This window comes from Protomyctophum bolini (genome assembly GCF_963924005.1).
Source record: "Protomyctophum bolini genome assembly, chromosome: 2".
Classification (NCBI taxonomy): Eukaryota; Metazoa; Chordata; class Actinopteri; order Myctophiformes; family Myctophidae; genus Protomyctophum; species Protomyctophum bolini.
In genome coordinates this window covers 1,590,338-1,612,565 of record NC_137863.1, presented here as the reverse complement: position 1 = coordinate 1,612,565, position 22,228 = coordinate 1,590,338, and the positions used below count along the sequence as shown (strand labels likewise).

The 22,228-nt window shown below is 45.2% G+C and overlaps 1 protein-coding gene across 1 annotated transcript; it reads left to right on the top strand.

Moving 5' to 3' along the window:
- Positions 1 to 252: 252 nt before the first annotated feature.
- LOC308326076 (uncharacterized protein) lies at positions 253 to 21,876 on the top strand (the record flags this gene model as incomplete). The annotated part of the gene is made up of 14 exons (XM_080778886.1): positions 253 to 296; positions 2,617 to 2,671; positions 8,962 to 9,119; positions 10,069 to 10,177; positions 10,746 to 10,833; positions 11,504 to 11,591; positions 12,324 to 12,430; positions 12,761 to 12,926; positions 14,097 to 14,122; positions 15,735 to 15,933; positions 16,410 to 16,551; positions 17,199 to 17,347; positions 18,888 to 19,226; positions 21,848 to 21,876. Exons 1-14 carry the CDS (start codon positions 284 to 286, stop codon positions 21,874 to 21,876), a joined length of 1,668 nt encoding a protein of 555 aa, XP_080635012.1. The 5' UTR covers positions 253 to 283.
- Between the last annotated feature and the right edge of the window lie 352 nt (positions 21,877 to 22,228).

The window sequence follows — 22,228 nt, the reverse complement described above, 5'->3', positions numbered from 1 at the left end:
TCAATAAATAAATCAATCAATCAATCAAAAGAAAACTCCCTCAAGGACCCCTGGGGGTCCCCGGACCCCAGTTTGGGAACCAAACCACTAGACTAGAGACACTGGACCGTTTCCGTATCCGTCGTAGGGGTAGACCGGATCCATCCATCCATCTCCACCACACACACACACACACACACACACAGCCAGACGGACGCCTGCGCTGTGGCTGCATGTGAACCAAACCAACCCAACACTAGTCAACAGAACAGATCCATCCATTCTCGCCAACAGCTCCACCACTATGGACAGAAAAGGTAAACCCAACGACATGCAGTCAGAACCGAGCCTCCCGTCCCGTTCAGCTGTGTCTCTGTGGCGAGGCAACATTTAGAACATTTACAGAAGGATGTCAAGTTGTTGGACAAAAGACTAAAACAAACACCACGCTGTGTGTTTTAACACTGTGCTAGCTGGGGCTCTGCTATTAGCTATAGCTTAGTGTTGCCATGTCCGCTTGTTATAAGCGAGACTTTGGGCTTTGTTTTTCCCCCACCCGTATTATTTATGTTGTTTCCTTTAAGTGTTAGTTGCTTATTTTTGGGCTTGTTGTGTGTGGTGTTTTAAATTAAACTAGTGCGTCGCAAACATTTTCATGTCAAAGGACCCCCCCCCAAACAAAAAATAAATATTTCTGCATCCCTCATCTAAAAAACATTGAATGCCCACAGAGTCCAAAAATATTCCAAATTTACAAAAAAGGTTTTTTTTGTCGTTATTGAAAATAGCAGATCTAGCTTGTAGATCTACCATTTTTTTAAATTGCAAATTCATGTATTTTAATTTGGGTCTTTATTTTCCTAGACCCGGTTTGCTCATTTCTCAACCAAAACCTGGCAAGTAACACTGCTAGCCAGGCAGCTAGCCGAGCTAGCCAGCCACACACACACACACACACACACACACACACACACACACACACACAGTACCATGCAATCCATGCTGCGCCAAAAAACTTTGAGCTGCCTTGCCTTTATTATTGTGAACATAGACACACCACCACATGCCGCTGTGTGTGGACCCGGTGCCGGTGCCTCGTCGCACCGGCACCGGCTCGGACACAAGACAAGAACCGCAAGGTGTCCAATTAAGTGTGTCACGTCGACACTCACAAAACACAACAGCAGCTAAATAAACCATCATTCCAACCAACGGCCACAACTTGATGCTAACCTATCTGTATTTACACATGTGATGATGATGAGGATGAGCTAACTGCATGCTGCTATACTAAACCGGGCTCATACACCTGCAGCAGACAGCCATAGTATTGCTTCTCATTATGAACCATTTTGTTATATTATACTATGGTGTGGATCAGTGGTTTTCAAGTACCGGTAACCATTTTCATAGCATTTTTATCGGGGCGTTTTGCGTTTTGACTCACGGACCACCATAGTCTCAGACCCAATAATTATATTGTCCACAATTCCATGATGCATTGATGTTAAATATGATTCATTGTTATATTATTAAACTGTATTGATGTTGGTACCATTAGGAGAGAGAGAGAGAGAGATAAATATTATTACTTCTTATTATTATATTATTAAACTATTGATTGTTTATTGTTTATTGTTTATAAGGATCCCCATTAGCTTTTGCCTTGACAAAAGCTAGTCTTCATGGGCTCCGACACAGACAAACATTTAACAAAGGCAATACTTACAATTGTTTACAAACACTTAACTCAAAATAAAACACAAAATATCAAATATTAAAATATAAAATAAGAAAATAAAAAGCATAGGAGATTCTTAAGTACAAAGAAGAAAAACAACAAAAAAAAGTGTTGTTTTGTAACCTGCCGTTTTCTTCTTCTTTCTAATTATTTGTTCAGCCCAGCCTCAGTTTGTTTGTCATGATTTGTCACGACAAGAGTTGGCTTTGCCCAGCGCCGGCGTTTAAATAAACGTCTTTAAATAAATACTTTCTGAAATGTCTATGGGGAAAATGAACGGGGTCTCTGGAGGGTAACAAGACTACTCGCCCCGTTTCTGTTTTCCTCCCAGAATTTTCCCCAGTGAGGGGTGGGAGAGGCTGGACAGCAGACGGCTGGACTTTGAATTTCTCTAACTGTAAATTTTCATGACAGCAGACAGCCTAAGTACAAATATAATTTATGAAAAGCTACTACAGTGAAGTCTGTTCACAGAAGTTGTTGTAGGATAATGTGGGGATTATCTGACGAGGTACCATTTGAGTGGGCAAAACCTTACATAATACTAAATAATACTAAATTGTTTATAGGTTCAATATAAGTCAAATAATATAGCCTTTCCACAGCAGTATCTTTTTATATTTTTCCAAAAAGAATACAAACAGCCAATAGCATATTACAAAGTTATCCCCCTCACTGGGGAAAATTCCGGGAGGAAAAACGGGCAAGCACCGGGGCGAGTAGTCCAGTATTCCTCTGGAGGAGGCGGGGCTGCGGGGCTCTATTGCCTTTCTAATTACATAAACAAATGTTTCTCTCTCTCTCTCTCTCTCTCTCTCTCTCTCTCTCTCTCTCTCTCTCTCTCTCTCTCTCTCTCTCTCTCTCTCTCTCTCTCTCTCTCTCTCTCTCTTTTGTAGTACTTGTGATGCAGGCGAGGAAGAAGGGAAGGAAGCCGAAGAAAAATGGCAAAAAGTAAGTTAAAGACTGTTGTCCAGCACACACACACACACACACACACACACACACACACACACACACACACACACACACACACACACACACACACACACACACACACACATCCTTTCTTTGGTTCCTGTAAAGCTGCTTTTGGACGCATTACACGCTAAAAGGGTGTTGCTTACAGACGGTACTGTACAAGACAAGTGTTAGAAAACACCCACCAGCCATGCTGGGATTATTAATTTGTTGTCCTCTTATATGTGAGTGTCGAACATGGCAGTGGCTCAGGCCAGGCTAGAGTTGCCCTGTCGGGAACCGAAAGGTTCCCAGTTCCATCCCTGGCTGTGGGCTCTCCCCGGGGCTGAGTTCGTGTCGGAAGTGTCCTTGAGAAAAGACTCTCTGAACCCCTGGTGGTTGCTCCCGAAGTGCTGGTTGGTCGGTGCCTTGCGGTGTGTGAATGTGTGTGTGTGAACCACCTAAATGCACAATCTATGTAAAGTGCCTTGGATAAAGGGCGCTTTATAAATGCACCATTTACATCAGCCTGCAGTGATTTCTTTTTTAAACCGTGACCTATGCTTTTGTGAAAGTTTAGCTGGGTGATATTATGGGTGCGTTCGGAAATGCGCCCTGAACGCACTGGTGTGCTCTCTCGTCTCTCGTCGTTCGTTTATTCAGTGTGCTCGGTGCGTTGTCGTTCGAAAACCCAGTGCGCTGCGCACCGGGTGTGCCGAGTGCCCGCACTGAGCGACCCTACCCTGAAGCTGGGGTCGTCCACTGAGCGACCCTAACCCTGAAGCTGGGGTCGTCCACTGAGCGACCCTAACCCTGAAGCTGGGGTCGTCCACTGAGCGACCCTAACCCTGAAGCTGGGGTCGTCCACTGAGCGACCCTAACCCTGAAGCTGGGGTCGTCCACTGAGCGACCCTAACCCTGAAGCTGGGGTCGTCCACTGAGCGACCCTACCCTGAAGCTGGGGTCGTCCACTGAGCGACCCTAACCCTGAAGCTGGGGTCGTCCACTGAGCGACCCTAACCCTGAAGCTGGGGTCGTCCACTGAGAGACCCTACCCTGAAGCTGGGGTCGTCCACTGAGAGACCCTAACCCTGAAGCTGGGGTCCTCCGGTGTGAATCGGTGTGAATGCGTCACAGCTGTGGTCGTTCGTAAATAAGGCACACTGAACGCACTCTGTGACGTCACCGCCCACCACACTCAACAAACTGACCACGTTCCCAGTGCACATTTCCGAACGCACCCTATGGTTCAGAGAAGTCTCGCACACTTTGACTGAGCATCTTATCATTTTGTGCTGGCCTTGGTGCTTGAATGATCTAAAATGGGCATATTTAGTTCAAACAGAACATCTGGGGAGAGACGGACTCCCTTTCCAACAGAGATAAAGAAGCTCTTTCATAGTATAGGAGACACTGTATGAAACAGATCCCTGTTATTATGGATTTAAGTCCCCGGGACTTTTTCTGTTATCCTGAATTTAGCCTGAATGTCTGCCTGCACCTCGTGATGTTTACATTACAATGGGACTGTACCTGTTACCAACTGAATGATATGTTATCTGAAGGCTCATACATAGTCTGGATTTACGGTGGTGGGGTGACCACCGAACTACAACATGACGTCACTGAGCCGCGGTGAAGAGCAAACCACCGCCACCGCTCCAGCCCTTCTCTCTGTTTTTACTCACCACCGCTCAACGTTATTTCAGCTCCGGTGGTCAGCTCACCACCGGAGCGGTGGTCACCTCACCACCGAAAATCCAGACTATGAATAGGCCTTGAGAGAGACAGATGGAAAAGGGGCGACCGTACCCTGTTGCCAACCAAGCCTCTGAGACAGTCCACCGCAAGCATCCGGTTGGACGGTTGTGTCATATTCCAGCAGACAGGATCTATTCCAGAGGGACTGAAGCTATGAATTACCTTAAGTATACTTAAGTACTACTGTCTGTCATCATTATTCACCACTTTGACTCTTAGGGGAAGCATCACTCTGGCCTTTAGTGTCTCCTCTCCAATACAATGGAGATGCATACATACATCATACATCGCAAAAGGAGAGGAGACTGGAGCAACACAGACATTTAGAGCCTTTTATTAAGGTGCTGAGTATACAAAACGACTACTACTAAACGATGAATACTCAGCACCTTAATAAAAGGCTCTAAATGTCCGTGTTGCTCCAGTCTCCTCTCCTTTTGCAACTTTGATGTCCCTGCACCTGTGAAGCACCGGATCAGCCGTTTTAGGCTTGAGGCGCGTTGGTAGACTCCCTTTGTACCTTTAACATCATACATCATTTGTTTTCCTTTGTTTGACAGTTTAGTGTGCAAATAAAAGGAAAAAGGAGACATGTTTTGTTCTTGTAGATTAGCATTGCATTGTAACTTGTTAATTTGTGCCTATTCAGTCGAAGGCTTAAATTGGTTATTGATTTTAAATTTTTTCTCTGATCAGTCGTAATGGCCAGCTTCTATACACAAGCCATGTACACATGAGCAAGGGTTTGAACTTAATTGGCAATAGCTTAACCCATTCTGAACGGGAACCCATTCTGGTGTTAGCTTCATGTTTATGCTTTAGCTATTGAAAAATAGCAGATCTACAAGCTCATAGCGCGCCACCGAGTGGCGCGCTATGAGCTTGTAGGTCTGCTATTTTTGAAAAATCGAAGAACGACTGACATTTTTATTGAATCTGATCTCAGGTCAGAATGGGTTAATCAGACCAGTGTGTGTCCAGTGGAAACCTGGTATGAATCTGATCTCAGGTCAGAATGGGTTAAAGCTGTATTATGTGATCTTCTTTACCAAACATTATTATTGTATTTATAACGTCTTGTTTTAGGAGGCGACGCGTTGCACTGAATACACCTGGCATTATTAAGGGACTGCTTTCATTACCATAACGAGCAACGGAAATCTTTGGTTTTGTTGTTAACTTTTGGTCTAATGTTCACCCTGTCTGGGGTTCATTTCTCCACACTGACCGGCTGGCTCGCCATCCCAGTATAGTGTCCAACCAGACAGTTCTGCTGACTAAAGCGTTGTTCATAGTCTAATATTGTCAGTGGTGAGGTGACCACCGAACTACAACATGACATAGATAGATAGATAGAATACTTTATTGGCAGTTTAAGAAAATTACAGAAAATGACATCATTTAAAAAAACGCCAAATGGACTTAGACACAAAAAAGCCTTGGCTTGTTTCCATTGTGGTCCACTTTGTAACATGAAACTATACACATACATACTGTACAGACAAAACAACCATGGAACATATAATAAATAATCCTTATATATAAGGCTGGGAGCTATATACATAGGACAAGAGGTACCCTGGGAGAATAGTCCTGAGCATGTTGGGAGATGGGCTATCCAGGGTCAGAAGCTAACTATGACCAGTGAGTGTGTAGATGGAGCCATGATTTCAGGTCTTTCCTAAATATTGCAATAGAATGTAGGGATTTCAGGGCTGGAGGGAGTGCATTCCACAGAGCAGTGGCTGCGTAGAAAAAAGCATTTTTTCCCATGAGTGTCCTGAAACTGGGGGGAACTAGATCATAAGGACTTCCTCTGGTTGAGTACCTGTGAGGAAGTCCTTATGATCTAGTTCCCCCCAGTTTCAGGACACTCATGGGAAAAAATGCTTTTTTCTACGCAGCCAGAAAACGTCACTGTCTGAGCCGCGGTGAAGAGTAAACCACCGCTCCAGCCCTTCTCTCTGTTTTTACTCACCACCGCTCAACGTTATTACAGCTCCGGTGGTCACCTCACCACCGGAGCGGTGGTCACCTCACCACCGGAGCGGTGGTCACCTCACCACCGGAGCGGTGGTCACCTCACCACCGGAGCGGTCTGTAAAGCACTTCAAAGCACAGTCAAAGTGTCCTTGGGCAAGAGACACTGAACCCTATGCATCGCCTCCAGTGAGTGGGTCGGTGTGAGCTCGCCACCGTCGGTGTGTGAATGTGGGAAGTGAGGACACGCTGGCGTCGACTGTTCGCCTCCCAACGTATGAATGAATGAACCATTGTTAAAGCGCTTGAAAAAGCGCTATAAAAATGCAATTCATTATTAATTCATTATTAATCGGGTCTTCCATCTTATCTGGGCATGCCATGCCTGCCTCAGTGCGTCGTCCCCCCTCCCTCCTCCCTCCTCCCTCTCTATTTCACTAACAATCTGTCTCTCTCTCCACTCTCTCTCGTCTCTCGCCCTCTCCGCTCTCTCTCTCTTCTCTCGCCCTCTCCGCTCTCTCTCTCTTCTCTCGCCCTCTCCACTCTCTGGTGGCATGGCATGCATGTGGCTTGCGTGAAACTCCCATCATTACATTCCCTCCCTCCCCACTCACTCTCTCTCTCTCTCTCTCTCTCTCTCTCTCTCTCTCTCGTGACAGTTGCAGTGTGGTCTGTTTCTCTGTACTGTACCGTCACTGTACTATATACTGTACTAGAGCAGCAGTCCAGCCTAGCTCGGTTGAGTGAAGCCTGTCCATAGTTCAGTCTTCAGTGTGTTGTTAGACGTTGTGTTTCTCGGAGGCCATGATGTGGACTGGACTGCTGGCCTGGATCTTCTCTTTCAACAGCGCTGTTGTCAAGATAGCCAGCGGCCTCAGCTGCATGTGAGTGGCAGAGAGAGAGAGAGAGACAGAGAGAGAGAGAGAACTTTATTGTCGGCTTGCACTGAAATTTGTTTTGCGTCACATGACGTCACCGTTCAAAGATACAGACAAGATCATACACAATACATTACAAAATTATAGACATTACAGGACACAAACAGGTTTTCAATGGAATAATATTAATAGTACAGGGATGGTCTTTTATAGATGAGTCCCAGGGATATTTTAGTTTTTTCATGTCATGTGAAAGCAGGGAATCATAGCTTCAAATGGACATATTTTGTTGTTCAGTTTGACCCACCAGTTTTGGAGATATGGCTTATAGAGTAATGTCTTGCAGAGAAACAGAGAGTTGAGAAAACAGGCTTGAAAAGGTTCACTTCTGTGGACTCTAACATTACACCTATAGTTACATGTTTAAGCATTTATTTCATATTTACATGTCTTCTGTGGTCTCTAACATTACACCTATAGCTACATGTTTAAGCATTTATTTCATATTTACATGTCTTCTGTGGTCTCTAACATTACACCTATAGCTACATGTTTAAGCATTCATTTCATATTTACATGTCTTCTGTGGACTCTAACATTACACCTATAGCTACATGTTTAAGCATTTATTTACATGTCAATTTCAGCTCTGACACTTATTTCAGACATGCTCTAGTATGTGAAGAGTCTGCCTGTGCTATTAACTCATACAAAAGTTTTTCTCCTCTGGTGAAAAGCTGGAATTTGCGCGATGGCAGGCTCCAAGTCAAATCTGGTCACAAGTGTAAATGAACTAACGGTGTTGGGTGTTACATGTGCACCCCCCCCCCCCCCCCACACCACCCCAGACAACTGAACAAACCTCCGTTGTGGCACTGCTGTTGTTGTTGTTGTTGTTTTTGTTGTTGTTTTTGACCAGTGCAATTGTTCTCCGCTCCATTTCCCTCTCCTCTCCTCACACGCCCTCACCCTGCATGCCCTCTCCTCTCCTCTCCTCTCCTCTCCTCTCCTCTCCTCTCCTCTCCTCTCCTCTCCAGCTATTGAAAAAGATCTACAAGCTCGTAGCGCGCCACTCGGTGGCGCGCTATGAGCTTGTAGATCTGCTATTTTTGAAAAATAGAACGACTGACATAGAAACATAGCTTTTTGAGAAAACTGATGTAGAAAAATCTAATGTGATCCTGGGCTCTACACACCCTCCGCCAACCTGGGGAGAGAAACGGACTTGAACTCATGCTTCCTTCATGCCTGAGTGTCCAAGTTGCTCCTTTACACCTGACAGGGGGGAGTTTCCCTGGTTGGACGTAGCGCGTGGAAGGAACACGTTACTCCAACCAGTTCCTTTCCCCTCCATCAGGCGCCCCGGCTGGCCAGGGGGAGGCAGTATATTGACCGGAGCGGTCTGTAAAGCACTTCAAAGCACAGTCAAAGTGTCCTTGGGCAAGACACTGAACCCTACGTTGCCTCCAGTGAGTCGGTCGGTGTGAGCTCGCCACCGTCGGTGTGTGAATGTGGGAAGTGAGGACGCTGGCTTCGACTGTTCGCCGCTTCACCTCCCAATGTATGAATGAATGAACCACTTTGAGCACTTAGAAAAGTGCTATAAAAATGCAATTCATTATAAAAACGCAATTCATTATCGTCGTTTGTCTCTCTGTCCCACAGACCTGAGCCTGGTCATGGTCGAGGAGGAGGAGGAGGAGGAGGAGGAGGAGGGGGAGGGTCTCAGGGCGGTCAGGGAGACTCCCCTCTCCCAGAACAGGACGAGGAGATCCTGGGCTCTGACGACGACGAGCAGGAAGACCCCAACGACTACTGCAGGGGTGAGAGAGAGACTTAACCCATTCTGACCTGAGATCAGATTCTAAAAATGTCAGTCGACCTACAAGCTCTTAGCGCGCCACTCGGTGGCGCGCTAAGAGCTTGTAGATCTGCTGGGTTTAAGGTCTTCAAGGTGTTTTTGTTGACCAGTGAGGAGATCCTGTAAACTTTTTTGATTACGTTGGTGGCCATTTTATCACCGGAAAGATTGGCCTCCATAGGATGGGACCTAGGACAGTAATTTCATCTTTACGTGTGATAATATCGTCACCCACTCTAACCAAGAAGTCATCTGCCTTGCTGAGATTACTATTTGATCCGAAGAGAATGCATTCAGTTTTCCCCCCAGGTGTAAAGATAGTTTGTTATCAGCGAGCCAGGTGCAGATTCTACCGAGTTCAGAGCTGAGGGTCTTTTCAACCTGCAGTTTGTTCCTGTCCGAGACCAGCAGTGCTGAGTCGTCTGCGAACAGGAACAAGTTGCAGTCACAAGCTGAAGTCATGTCGTTTACATATATCAGGAACAGCTCGACACGTTGTTAGCTTGCAGCTCTGCTCTTTTTGGCGAACGACACCGCCGTTCAGAAATATAAATGTAGGTATAGAACCGCGACTATAGAATGTGCACTTGCTGTAGACAGAGACTTGTCTTTATCACGATTGAATGGTCAATCGTGATAAGCAAATGCGAGCACCTAGTCGCACTGTCGAGCCCTGTGTGTGTGTGTGTGTGTGTGTGAATCAAGGCTGAAAGAATATCGTCGTCCAGTGCACCCCCCCCCACACACACACACACACACACTCCAGTCCAGTCCAGTGTCCACTAACCATATCTTGTGACTGCGTTGTTGCTCCGGTCCAGTGTCCACTAACCATATCTTGTGACTGCGTTGTTGCTCCGGTCCAGTGTCCACTAACCATATCTTGTGATTGCGTTGCGGTTCCGGTCCAGGTGGATATCACCACGTGAAGATCGGGGACTTGTACAACGGCCGATACCACGTGATCCGTAAGCTGGGCTGGGGCCACTTCTCCACCGTGTGGCTGGCCTGGGACATACAGTAAGTACAGTTACCTTACAGAAAACACGCAGCACATACAGTAGGTCTGATTGATTTATTTAAGCAATATTACACGAGAGGGTGTTGTTTAACGTGATTATTGCCACGACAGTGATGCGGTCAGGAACGAGACGAAGTCGAGTTCTGCAAGCATCACTGAAGTTACCCTTAAAACTAAGAAAATCGCTGAAAGAATACCGTATATTCATTTAATGACAGATGTAGTCACTACGACCACAAATGTCCAAAGAAACTAGCTAGCCTAGCCACCGAGTTTGCTATAGCGCTCTGGGAAAACAGAGCGACTGAATTCTTTGTTTTGATTATAGGTGAACGGTGCTGGTTTGTTCAACGGCTTGAAACCGTTTCAACCAATCGGATTGCTTCCTCTTAACGACCTGTTGTAGAATCTTGCATAGAATACTGTGCGATGAAATGAATAGTTTTGTCTGTGCTGTGTGTGCGTGTGTGTGTGCGTGTGCGTGTGTGTGTGTGTGTGTGTGTGTGTGTGTGTGTGTGTGTGTGTGCGCGTGTGCGTGTGTGTGTGTGTGTGTGTGTGTTCTCGAAGGGGGAAACGCTTCGTGGCGATGAAGGTGGTGAAGAGCGCAGAGCACTACACGGAGACGGCTCTGGACGAGATAAAACTGCTGAAATCTGTGAGGATTTAACATTTATTATTTCATTCATCTGTTACAGGACAATTCACCCTCCTCCACTTTAACATGTATTCTTTTCCGGGACTTTCTATGTCAGCGGTGCTCAATTTTTGCATGCCAAGGACCCCCAGAAACGATATATAATTGGCCGCAGACCCCCGTCTGAAAACATATTGTTCCCCCCCCACCGCCCCAGAAGTGAAGATATGAGTTAAAAACATTCGCTGTGAAAAAATATATATTCAAAGATGTGCACTACATGTTAACCCATTCTGACCGGGCACCCATTTTGGTGTTGGCATCATGTTATGCTTTAGCTATTGAAAAATAGCAGATCTACAAGCTCGTAGCGCGCCACCGAGTGGCGCGCTACGAGCTTGTAGGTCTGCTATTTTTGAAAAATCGAAAGAACGACTGACATTTTTAGAATCTGATCTCAGGTCAGAATGGGTTAATCAGACCAGTGTGTGTCCAGTGGAAACCTCGTATGAATCTGATCTCAGGTCAGAATGGGTTAACTTGTTTGTGCAAGCAAACAAGCACTCGAGTGCTTGTTTGTGCACGGAGCCGTGTGTGTGTGTGTGTGTGTGTGTGTGTGTTGTATTACCGGTACTATAAGAACAGTAGTATAGTAATCCGTATCTCTCTCTCTCTCTCGCTCTCTCTCCAGGTGAGAAACACAGACCCTGACGACCCCAGCAGAGAGAAAGTAGTGCAGCTTCTGGATGACTTCAAGATCTCTGGCATGAACGGCACGCGTATCCTCAATTATTGTTATTATTATTATTAATAATACGGTGGTGAGGTGACCACCGCTCCGGTGGTGAGGTGACCACCGCTCCGGTGGTGAGGTGACCACCACTCCGGTGGTGAGGTGACCACCGCTCCGCTCCGGTGGTGAGGTGACCACCGCTCCGCTCTGGTGGTGAGGTGACCACCGCTCTGGTGGTGAGGTGACCACCGCTCCGCTCTGGTGGTGAGGTGACCACCGCTCCGGTGGTGAGGTGACCACCGCTCCGGTGGTGGGGTGACCACCGCTCCGGTGGTGGGGTGACCACCGCTCCGGTGGTGGGGTGACCACCGTGACCACCGCTCCGGTGGTGGGGTGACCACCGTGACCACCGCTCCGGTGGTGGGGTGACCACCGTGACGGTGGTGAGGTGACCACCGCTCCGGTGGTGGGGTGACCACCGCTCCGGTGGTGAGGTGACCACCGCTCCGGTGGTGGGGTGACCACCGCTCCGGTGGTGGGGTGACCACCGTGACCACCGCTCCGGTGGTGAGGTGACCACCGCTCCGGTGGTGGGGTGACCACCGTGACCACCGCTCCGGTGGTGAGGTGACCACCGCTCCGGTGGTGGGGTGACCACCGTGACCACCGCTCCGGTGGTGAAGTGACCACCGCTCCGGTGGTGGGGTGACCAGGAGGAGTTGTTGTTGTGGTTGTGGTTGTTGTGTGTTCTTCCTTATCGGTGCCCCCTGCTGTCCAGATGTGTGCATGGTGTTTGAGGTGTTGGGTCATCACCTGCTCAAGTGGATCATCAAGTCCAATTACCAAGGCCTGCCTCTGCCCTGTGTGAAGAGCATCATACGACAGGTACGTCTCCATTTTAATATTTCATAATTGTGATCGACCGATATGGTTTTTGGCCGATATTACCGATTAGTGGAGAATCAAAGCATTGCTGTTTTCATCTTGCATTAACAAAAATAAAATCCACACTGAGAGGGACAGAAGGTGTAACAGTGGTAGACCTACAAGGCTACATTAGCCAACGCTAGCCCCTATGCTAACGCTGCAAACTTACAGCAGCTGTAAACGGTTCTTTGATTGTGTCTGTGTCTGTGTGTGTGTGTGTGTGTGTGTGTTTGTGTGCGTGTCTGTGTCTGTGTCTGTGTGTGTGTGTCTGTGTGTGTGGTTCTCCAGGTTCTCCAGGGTCTGGACTACCTCCACACCAAGTGTAAGATCATCCACACGGACATCAAGCCGGAGAACATCCTGCTGACCGTCAACGAGCCCTACGTCAAGAAGATGGCCGCCGAGGCCGCGCAGTGGCAGAAGAGCGGAGCCCCGCCCCCCTCCGGCTCCGCAGGTCCGTCCGTCCGTTCGTCCTACACCCCATTTTAGCCGGACGTCGAAATTTAAAAACTGTCTTTTTTTTTACCCATTTTGACCTGAAATCAGATTCTAAAAATGTTCTTCTACATCCTGACAGTTTTCTGAAAAAGCTATGTTTCTATGTCAGTCGTTCTTCGATTTTTCTAAAATAGCAGACCTAAAATAGCTCTAGAATGATATGTATTTGGCCGCCGACCCCCATCTGAAAATATGTAGTTCCAGGGACCCCCCCCCCCCCCCCAGAAGCAAAGATTTGAGTTAAATACTGAAACTCTGAAAGAATATATATTTCAGGATTTTTCAAAAAATAGCAGATCTACAAGCTCATAGTGCGGCACTATGAGCTTGTAGATCTGCTATTTTTCAATAGCTAAAGTATATCATGATGCTTAAAACACCAAAAGGGGTTCCCGTTCAGACCTTTAATGCGGAACGATTCACTCAGCTTAACGGTACGATTCGTATCACGATATGAGGTCCACGATACAAGTTTTCCACTATATTTTAAACCAAAGATAATTTCCAGAAAAATGTCATTTTCTTTTAATTTTATATAATTAACCCCCCCTCAGTGCTCTACTACTAAAAGTGACTCAGTCTCATTTCTCTCCAAAAGCACTTGAATATGATGGAATTTGATTTAAGCTCACATTTCATATTTCACACACACACCATAATTCACTAGCCCCCCTAAAAAAAAACCGATTCGTATCGTCGGGATTAATATCGATACATATATCGGTATACGATATCGTTACATGCCCACTCGTACATCATCATGGCGTAACAACGTCTACTTTCTCGTCCACATGTGACGTAAATTCTCCATTTATTGTCAACGAGACTTTAATGTTTCTGTAAGACGTAAATATACACTAATAGCTGAATATAGGAGGGGCTAGCGCCCTATAAATATACACTAATAGCTAGTTTTCTGAAATACCCTATGTTTCTATGTCAGTGGTTCTCAAACTATTTCATATCAAGGACCCCCAGAATTATCTGTATTTGTCTGCCGAGCCCCCCCCCCATCTGAAAATATGTAGTTCCAGGGACCCAGAAGCATTTGAGTTAAAAACGTTGATGTGGGGAAAATGGTATAATTCTCTGATGTTCATATTTCCTCTTCTTGTCTCCTTTACAGTGAGCACGGCACCGACACCCAAACCAGTAAGTCTGTGCTTACACTGTACTTACACTGTACTTACATCTCTACTGAAGAAAAAAAACTATATCTGAGGCAGCATATGTGACCACATTCTACTGAGGGACTGCCATTGCGTTTTATTTTTACTTTTGTTTTTTCATGTCATGTGAAAGCAGGGAATCATAGCTTCAAATTGACATATTGGTTGTTTAGTTTGACCCACCGGTTTTGGAGATATGGCTTATAGAGTAATGTCTTGCAGAGAAAACAGGCTTGAAAGGTTCACTTCTGTGGTCTCTAACATTACACCTATAGCTACATGTTTAAGCATTTATTTCATATTTACATGTATTCTGTGGACTCTAACATTACACCTATAGCTACATGTTTAAGCATTTATTTCATATTTACATGTATTCTGTGGTCTCTAACATTACACCTAGCTACATGTTTAAGCATTTATTTCATATTTACATGTATTCTGTGGACTCTAACATTACACCTATAGCTACATGTTTAAGCATTTATTTCATATTTACATGTCTTCTGTGGTCTCTAACATTACACCTAGCTACATGTTTAAGCATTTATTTCATATTTACATGTATTCTGTGGTCTCTAACATTACACCTATAGCTACATGTTTAAGCATTTATTTAATATTTACATGTCTTCTGTGGTCTCTAACATTACACCTATAGCTACATGTTTAAGCATTTATTTCATATTTACATGTCTTATGTGGTCTCTAACATTACACCTATAGCTACATGTTTAAGCATTTATTTCATATTTACATGTCTTCTGTGGTCTCTAACATTACACCTAGCTACATGTTTAAGCAGTTATTTCATATTTACATCGTCGATTTCAGCTCTGACACTTATTTCAGACATGCTCTAGCATGTGAAGAGTCTGCCTGTGCTATTAACTCATTCTGACCTGAGATCAGATTCTAAAATCTTTTCTTTTCTGAAAAAGCTATGTTTCTATGTCAGTCGTTCTTCGATTTTTCAAAAATAGCAGACCTACAAGCTCGTAGCTTGTAGATCTGCAATTTTTTCAATAGCTGAAGCATAACATAATGCTATCACCAAAAGGTGTTCCCGCCCCAAAAATGGGTTAACTCATTTTGGATAAAAGAATAAATAATTTCAATAGTTTTTCTCTCCTCTGGTGAAACGCTGGAGGTTGGCACGGTGGCATAACCTGACGCTGCCAGATGGGGGCGGTATTGGGCATGTTCCCCAACACAGCTTCCATCTGGGATCTCTCAGGGAGTTCAGCTAACACCGATCCGTTCCGTACCGAACCAATCAGCGTGAGCTAAGGGCGGGATATGAAGCTATATAGACACGTCAATATGATTGGTTGTGTTTGCACGCCCACACGGTGATAGACAGACGGTCCCATCCAATCATCTACCAAGTATCTTGAAAAAAAGGAACTGCCCCGTCATCGAATTTGCTTCCGAGATCCCAGATCCCAATAAGCTGTGAAACAAATTTGTGTAGCAAAGGCTTCTTGGATCTGGCAGCGTCAGGTTAACGGTGGCAGGCGCTCAGTCAAATCTGGTCACATTTTACCACCATGTTACCGTACCTTTAATTAATTCGGCCCCCCCCTCCCCCGCAGGCGGCCAAGATGTCGAAGAACAAGAAGAAGAAACTGAAGAAGAAGCAGAAGAAACAGGCGGAGCTTCTGGAGAAGAGGATGGAGGACGAGGAGGGGGAGGAGGAGGAGGAGGGGGAGGACCAGGAGATGACCACGGATGACCGCGCCCCCTCGTCGTCAACGGACGCCACATCCGCTACGGCGCAGGACGTCGCCGCAGGTTAGAACCCTAACCCGTATTTAACCCATTTAATAAAAAGTGTCTTGATCTAAATCATGACAATTTTCTGAAAAAAACAATTTTTTCTATATCTGGACCCTCTCGAAAACGAGATATTGTATCTCAAGGGGTATTATTCCAAGTAAAGAATTTCAATCGTCATATCAGTGGCAGACAGTGTTGTACCCGAACGAACGCGTTCAAAGAACGATAGTGCCCTAGCGGCTTATAGTCCGGAGCGGCTTGTATACGTATATATTTGGGATTTTCCCTAAATTTGGCTGGTGCGGCTTATATTCAGGTGCGCCTTATAGTCCGGAAATTACGGTAGTTTTCGTCAGTGATCATTTTTCGTCTTGGTTTTACTTAGTCGACGAAATCAACACTGCTGTGCGCTCAGAGTGTTAATCGTTGACTTAAATTTGTAACGATGACATATGCCTATATGTACAACCATGCTCCCCCCTCCTCTAAAGGACCCGCGGACCCTCCCCAGCAGAGGCTGGAGGAACGACCACAACAGAAGGAGGAGAAGGAGGACGAAGAGGAGGAGGAGGTGTCGGAGGACAGCCGGATGGAAGTGAACTGTAACGGCCACGTTTCTCCAAGCAGACCAAGGTTAGGATCGTTTTTTGGATTTTTCATTATAATTTAGTTTTTAGTTAGTTTTGACTTTTTTTTTCCTTTTTTCTAATTCAGTTAGTTTTAATTAGTTTCAACTTTTTTTCCCCTAATTCAGTTAGTTTTATTTTATTTTTTATAAGATTTTTTTTGCGGCTTACGCCTTTTATTAGTTTTTTGAAGGGACAGACAGTAGGCTGACAGGAAACGGGAGAGAGAGATGGGGGGGGGGGGGGGGGGGAAGACATGCAGTAAAGGCCGTGTCGGGCTCGGGAGTCGAACCCGCGGCCACACTGCGACTGGATGCCCAGACGGTTACGCCACCGCCTGGGCCATTCAGTTAGTTTTTAAAAGCGTGTTTGCTAGTTATTTTTTAGTTTTTATTTAAAACGCTAATAGTTTTAGTTTAGTTTGTATTAGTTTTAGTTGTTGTCCTTTTCAACCCTTCACCTGACGGATATAATAATATAATAATTATAATAATATAATGAGATATGGTTTCATCCTTTCAGTTAGTTTTAGTCGTAAACACCGTTTCAGTTTAGTTATCGTTTTTATCTAGTCCTTATGTGGTTGCAGTTAACAAAAAAGTTTTCTTTGTTTTTTTTGTTTTTTTTAATAATCACTATAATGACCTTTTGCAGCAGACCACCGGGAGGAGGCCAGGAGGACGAGGAGAGCCAGGCTGGGAGTGGGACCACCACACAGGGGGCCCCTGGCCCCGGGACCCCCACCACAGAGGACCAGCACAATGCCAACCTGCAGGGGGAAGACACCAAGGACGCTCCACAGAGTAATGACGCTGTTTCCATTTTGTTGACGCTTAACTCACGGTTAATAATGGGATGACTTGACTTGTCCGTAGGCATGCAACGATACGCTCAACTTACCCCAAACATTAATGGGATGACTTGACTCGTCCGTAGGCATGTAACGATACACTCAACTTACCCCAAACATTAATGGGATGACTTGACTCGTCCGTAGGCATGTAACGATACACTCAACTTACCCCAAACATTAATGGGATGACTTGACTCGTCCGTAGGCATGTAACGATACGCTCAACTTACCCCAAACATTAATGGGATGACTTGACTCGTCCGTAGGCATGTAACGATACGCTCAACTTACCCCAAACATTAATGGGATGACTTGACTCGTCCGTAGGCATGTAACGATACACTCAACTTACCCCAAACATTAATGGGATGACTTGACTCGTCCGTAGGCATGTAACGATACACTCAACTTACCCCAAACATTAATGGGATGACTTGACTCGTCCGTAGGCATGTAACGATACGCTCAACTTAGCCCAAACATTTAGAGTCACTCTCGTAGAGGTTTTCTTCTATTCTGACGAATCTCTCTACGAGAGTCTAAAAGAGTGACACCCAAATATGGTCGAGGGAGCAACGCCTCAAAATCACCTTACCTTACCTTATGTAAATGCAAAATCTAAGCTGCTTTTTCGTTTGCCCCACTTGTCCGGTGGGTGTGCGTCAAACATTTAAACACCGTAGGGCCGTAGTTTTCAATAAAAAAAAGGGTATTTTGATCCACTCTGTCTGGGAATCCTCCATTGTAAATGTGGTAAATGCGCAACAGAACATTTGCCGCGCCCCTAGCGGCCAGGGTTCTCTTGTGCATTTACAATGGAGAGAAAACCAAGATGGCCGCCAGATTCCGACAAGAGTGGATCAAAATACCATTGTTTTTATTGAAAACTACCGTCCTACGGTGTTTAATTGGTGCCGCACACCCACCGGACAAGTGGGGCAAAGGAAAAAGCAGCTTAGATTTAGCATTTGTACAACAAGGTAAGAGTGATTTAGAGGTACAAACGTTAATCCCTCGACCATATTTGGGTGTCACTCTTTTAGACTCTCGTAGAAAGATTGGTCAGAATCTGAAAAATAAACCTCTACGAGAGTCTAAATGTTCAGGCTACACTCAACTCACGATACGATACGTATCACGATATGAGGTTCACGATATTTTCAACACAATTATTTTCCAGACAAATGCCCGAAAAATCTTCCACCCAAGCTTTTTTCACATTTTTTTATTTAACTTCATTGCAAAAGTAGCATTACTTAAAATTACTTAGTTTCTGTGCAACAACTGTAAACATGCTTTCATGTTTAAACCTAGCTCGAGTTAATATTTCTTCATTTCTTTGATGGCATCTTATATGTATACCTATTTGACGGTGCAGAAACATCTTAAGATTATTTATTTTTTTGTGAAAATCGATACATATTGTGGTGATATATATGGATATAGGATATATGGTTACATGCCTACTTGTCCGGTTGCCACTTTGACAGGTTTAGTCCCGGGCAGCGCCACAGACCGTCAGACCACCTGCAACGGAATACCGGACCCAGACCCCGAGGACCAGAACCACCCTCCTCCTCCTCCTCCTCCTCCTCAGTGTGTCCACTCGGTCAGCCGAGGTCCTGAGGAGAAGGAGAAGACCAAGGAGGAGGAGGCCATGGAGATGGATGGAGATGGAGATGGAGATGGGACCAGAGGAGGTGCTGAAGACCAGGAGAGGACCAGAGGAGACCAGGAGAGGACCAGAGGAGGTGATAAAGACCAGGAGAGGACCAGAGGAGACAAGGACAGGACCAGAGGAGGTGCTGAAGATCAGGAGAGGCCCAGTGGTAAGGAAAGGAAAGGTACTATGTTTACCCTGCAGGGTAACTGGACTAAGCTCAAGAACTTGTTTACAGCCAGGCCCTGCTCATAGAACATTTCATGGTAGAGGAGGTTCAATGCCTTGCTCAAAGGGCACTTCAGCGGTGGTAATTTTAACGTGCCGGTCCGGGGATACGAACTATAGCGACCTTCACGATATCAAGACCGCTCCGCAAACCGTTCGGCCTGGTGAGCAGGGTTGATTCCGTCGACTAAAACTAAGACGAAAAATGTTCGTCCACTACCTTTTTTTCACTGACGAAAACACTAAATGAAAACTAAGCTATGATGACTAAAACTGAGACTAAATATGCCGTTTTGTCAACAAATACAAACTAGACTAAAATGTTAGGAAAGGGACTATAGTGGACAAGAGATCCAGTACAAGTCATTTTACACTTGGATGCAAGCTGCGACGCGTTGTGAGCTTGTAGAAATCAACTGTAGATCAAATCTTATGACATTTAGTCGACTGAAACTAGACTAACACTAAAACATTCCAGGTGACTAAAATGTGACTAAAACTGAATGGAAGCTATTCAAGAGACTAAAACTAAAATCTAAATGTCCTGCCACAAGCAACACTGTTGGTGAGTGACCAGAAAGGGGGGGGGGTGGATGTTGTTCACTGCTATTGATTTGGGGGAATTGAACACATTTTGGAATTGTCAATAAAAAAAAAACTAGAAGCTCTCGCTCTCTAGTGGCATGGGGAAAAAAGGTGTAACCTGTAGAATGGTGTTATCTTTACCGTTCATGTTAGCCCCATATGTGCCCTCTCCCTACGCTCCGAGATACAGAATGAGCACTAGGGAGAGGGCACATATGGGGCTACCGTTCATGTATGCTCTGCGGGCGGCGGCAGCAGCAGCTGTAGGCTATTTTGTCACGATCGCGTTAATGAAGCCAAACGCTACACGCTACCGGTACAGGATTATTATTTCATGTCAAAATGAAAAGATGATGTTATCCAGGTAGGACAATATTAGCCATGGAGGTTCCATCATGTTTCAGGGCTAGGACAATATAGAACGCATAGGTCTATTATTATCATCACAGCAGCAGTTTGGCACATCATCAGAATACAATCTGCATTACCTTCCACGTGAACCTTCTCCTCCTCCTCCTCCTCCTCCAACAACTCGATAACGTTCTCATGTTAGTTTGTTACCTATTTTCTAAGCCATGCAAATAAACAACAACCCGCACTGTTCGGAGTTTGGTGAATGCAGCCCTCCGAAAGGCTAATAACAGGCAGCACACACGGGCATGACTCGTGTTAGTCAATTTTATTTGGATAAAGACCACAGGTCATAAACCTGGAAGAAAGAATAAAATAAAAATGGCATTACCATAACATTCATTTGAAATAATGCAATAATTAACGAAATAAGCATCACAGTATGTTATTGTACTTGACTCTCACAAAATATAATAAAGCTGTACATTCTCCCAGAATATACCTGCTGAAATATAATTGTAACAAAATCTTACAGCTCCTCTCATTACTGATACAAAAAGTGTAATATAAAGAAAACCGGCATCATGCATACATTTCCTATATACACACAAGTAGCCTACATATAACCAAACCACATACATACTGCGTATACACTAAATGTGTATATAAAGCAGCACAGTAAAGCAGTAAACAGTAAACTAGTAAACAGTAAACTCTGTTAATACAGCGAGCTGGATACAATAAGTATATAAAATAATAAACTGCATTTCCCAGAATGCAATTCTCAAAGTGCCTTGCGCAGATCGCACGCAGCACGCACGCACGCACTATGCCGGCCGGCACGATACTACAAACATTTCCGTGGCAACAGAGTCCGTAAGTTAATACATATGGACGTGCAAACATCATCACACAATAACACAGGACTTCTCCACCACCACGCTACAGTCCGCTAAGCGTTCCGACAGAGCAACCTGTCAAAAACAGCCAACGCTGGCCACAGCTAAACACTATAGCATTGCTACATAAACATTCGTGCGCTGCTTGCTTAATACTTGCGGTGTACCAACGCGGACACAACGACAATACTACTGCTAGCCCATAGCAAACCATTATAAACATTATACATTCACACACTACAGTTCAAGATCTAACTCACCAACGGGCTGTGTGCTCCTGTTGACATACGTTGAATACGTTGAATGTAATGAGTGACGCTATGAGCAACCATTCATATAGTCGCGGTCGCACAGTCGCGCATGCGTAAACATAATCATGACCATTATACTGACACACGTATCGCATAATGTAAAGCAAGAATTAGAGTTATTAAATTATTAAATAGGACAATTATGAAGTAAACATATTTTTAACACTCCACAGTTCCCATTATTTATAAATGAGCTTTTTTATGTCCATAAACTACTTAAACTCAAAAGAACCGAACACCTCCCACTTGGCCGACTGATCCAGATCCAAGGAGGCCACTAAAACAGTGTCACATGAGTCTCTTGAAAAAATGAAGAAAAATGTCTTTCAAAAAAAGATTATCCTTAGCTGAAAGGCTCACTAAGGAGGTAGGCACCACCACCTTGCCTCCTAACTGAGTGTGAGTTTCCCCCACAGCTCAGCCGCCTCCCAGGGTTGCCCACTAACTAAACAAAATAAAGTTCAGAGAGTCTTTGGGTACCCATGGCGAGGACTTTCATACCTCCAGCTGGTCTTCAGCAGGTATCAGCACGACCAGTCTCCGCACATCTCTGCGTAGGATGATGGTCGAAGGCAGGGTAGAGTCTTTAGCCCGGGTTCTGGATACAAGAGGTGCAGGAGAGGCCATACAGGTCGCCACGTCAGCATCCCGAACCACTCCAGCCTCGTCCGGATAGGTGACGACGATTCTGCCGAGCCGGAACTGCCCCCTCAGAGCGTTCTGGTCTGCGATCCAGACCAGATCTCCAACCTTGACACTTCTTTCTGCTCGATGCCACTTGTGCCGGATAAACAAGT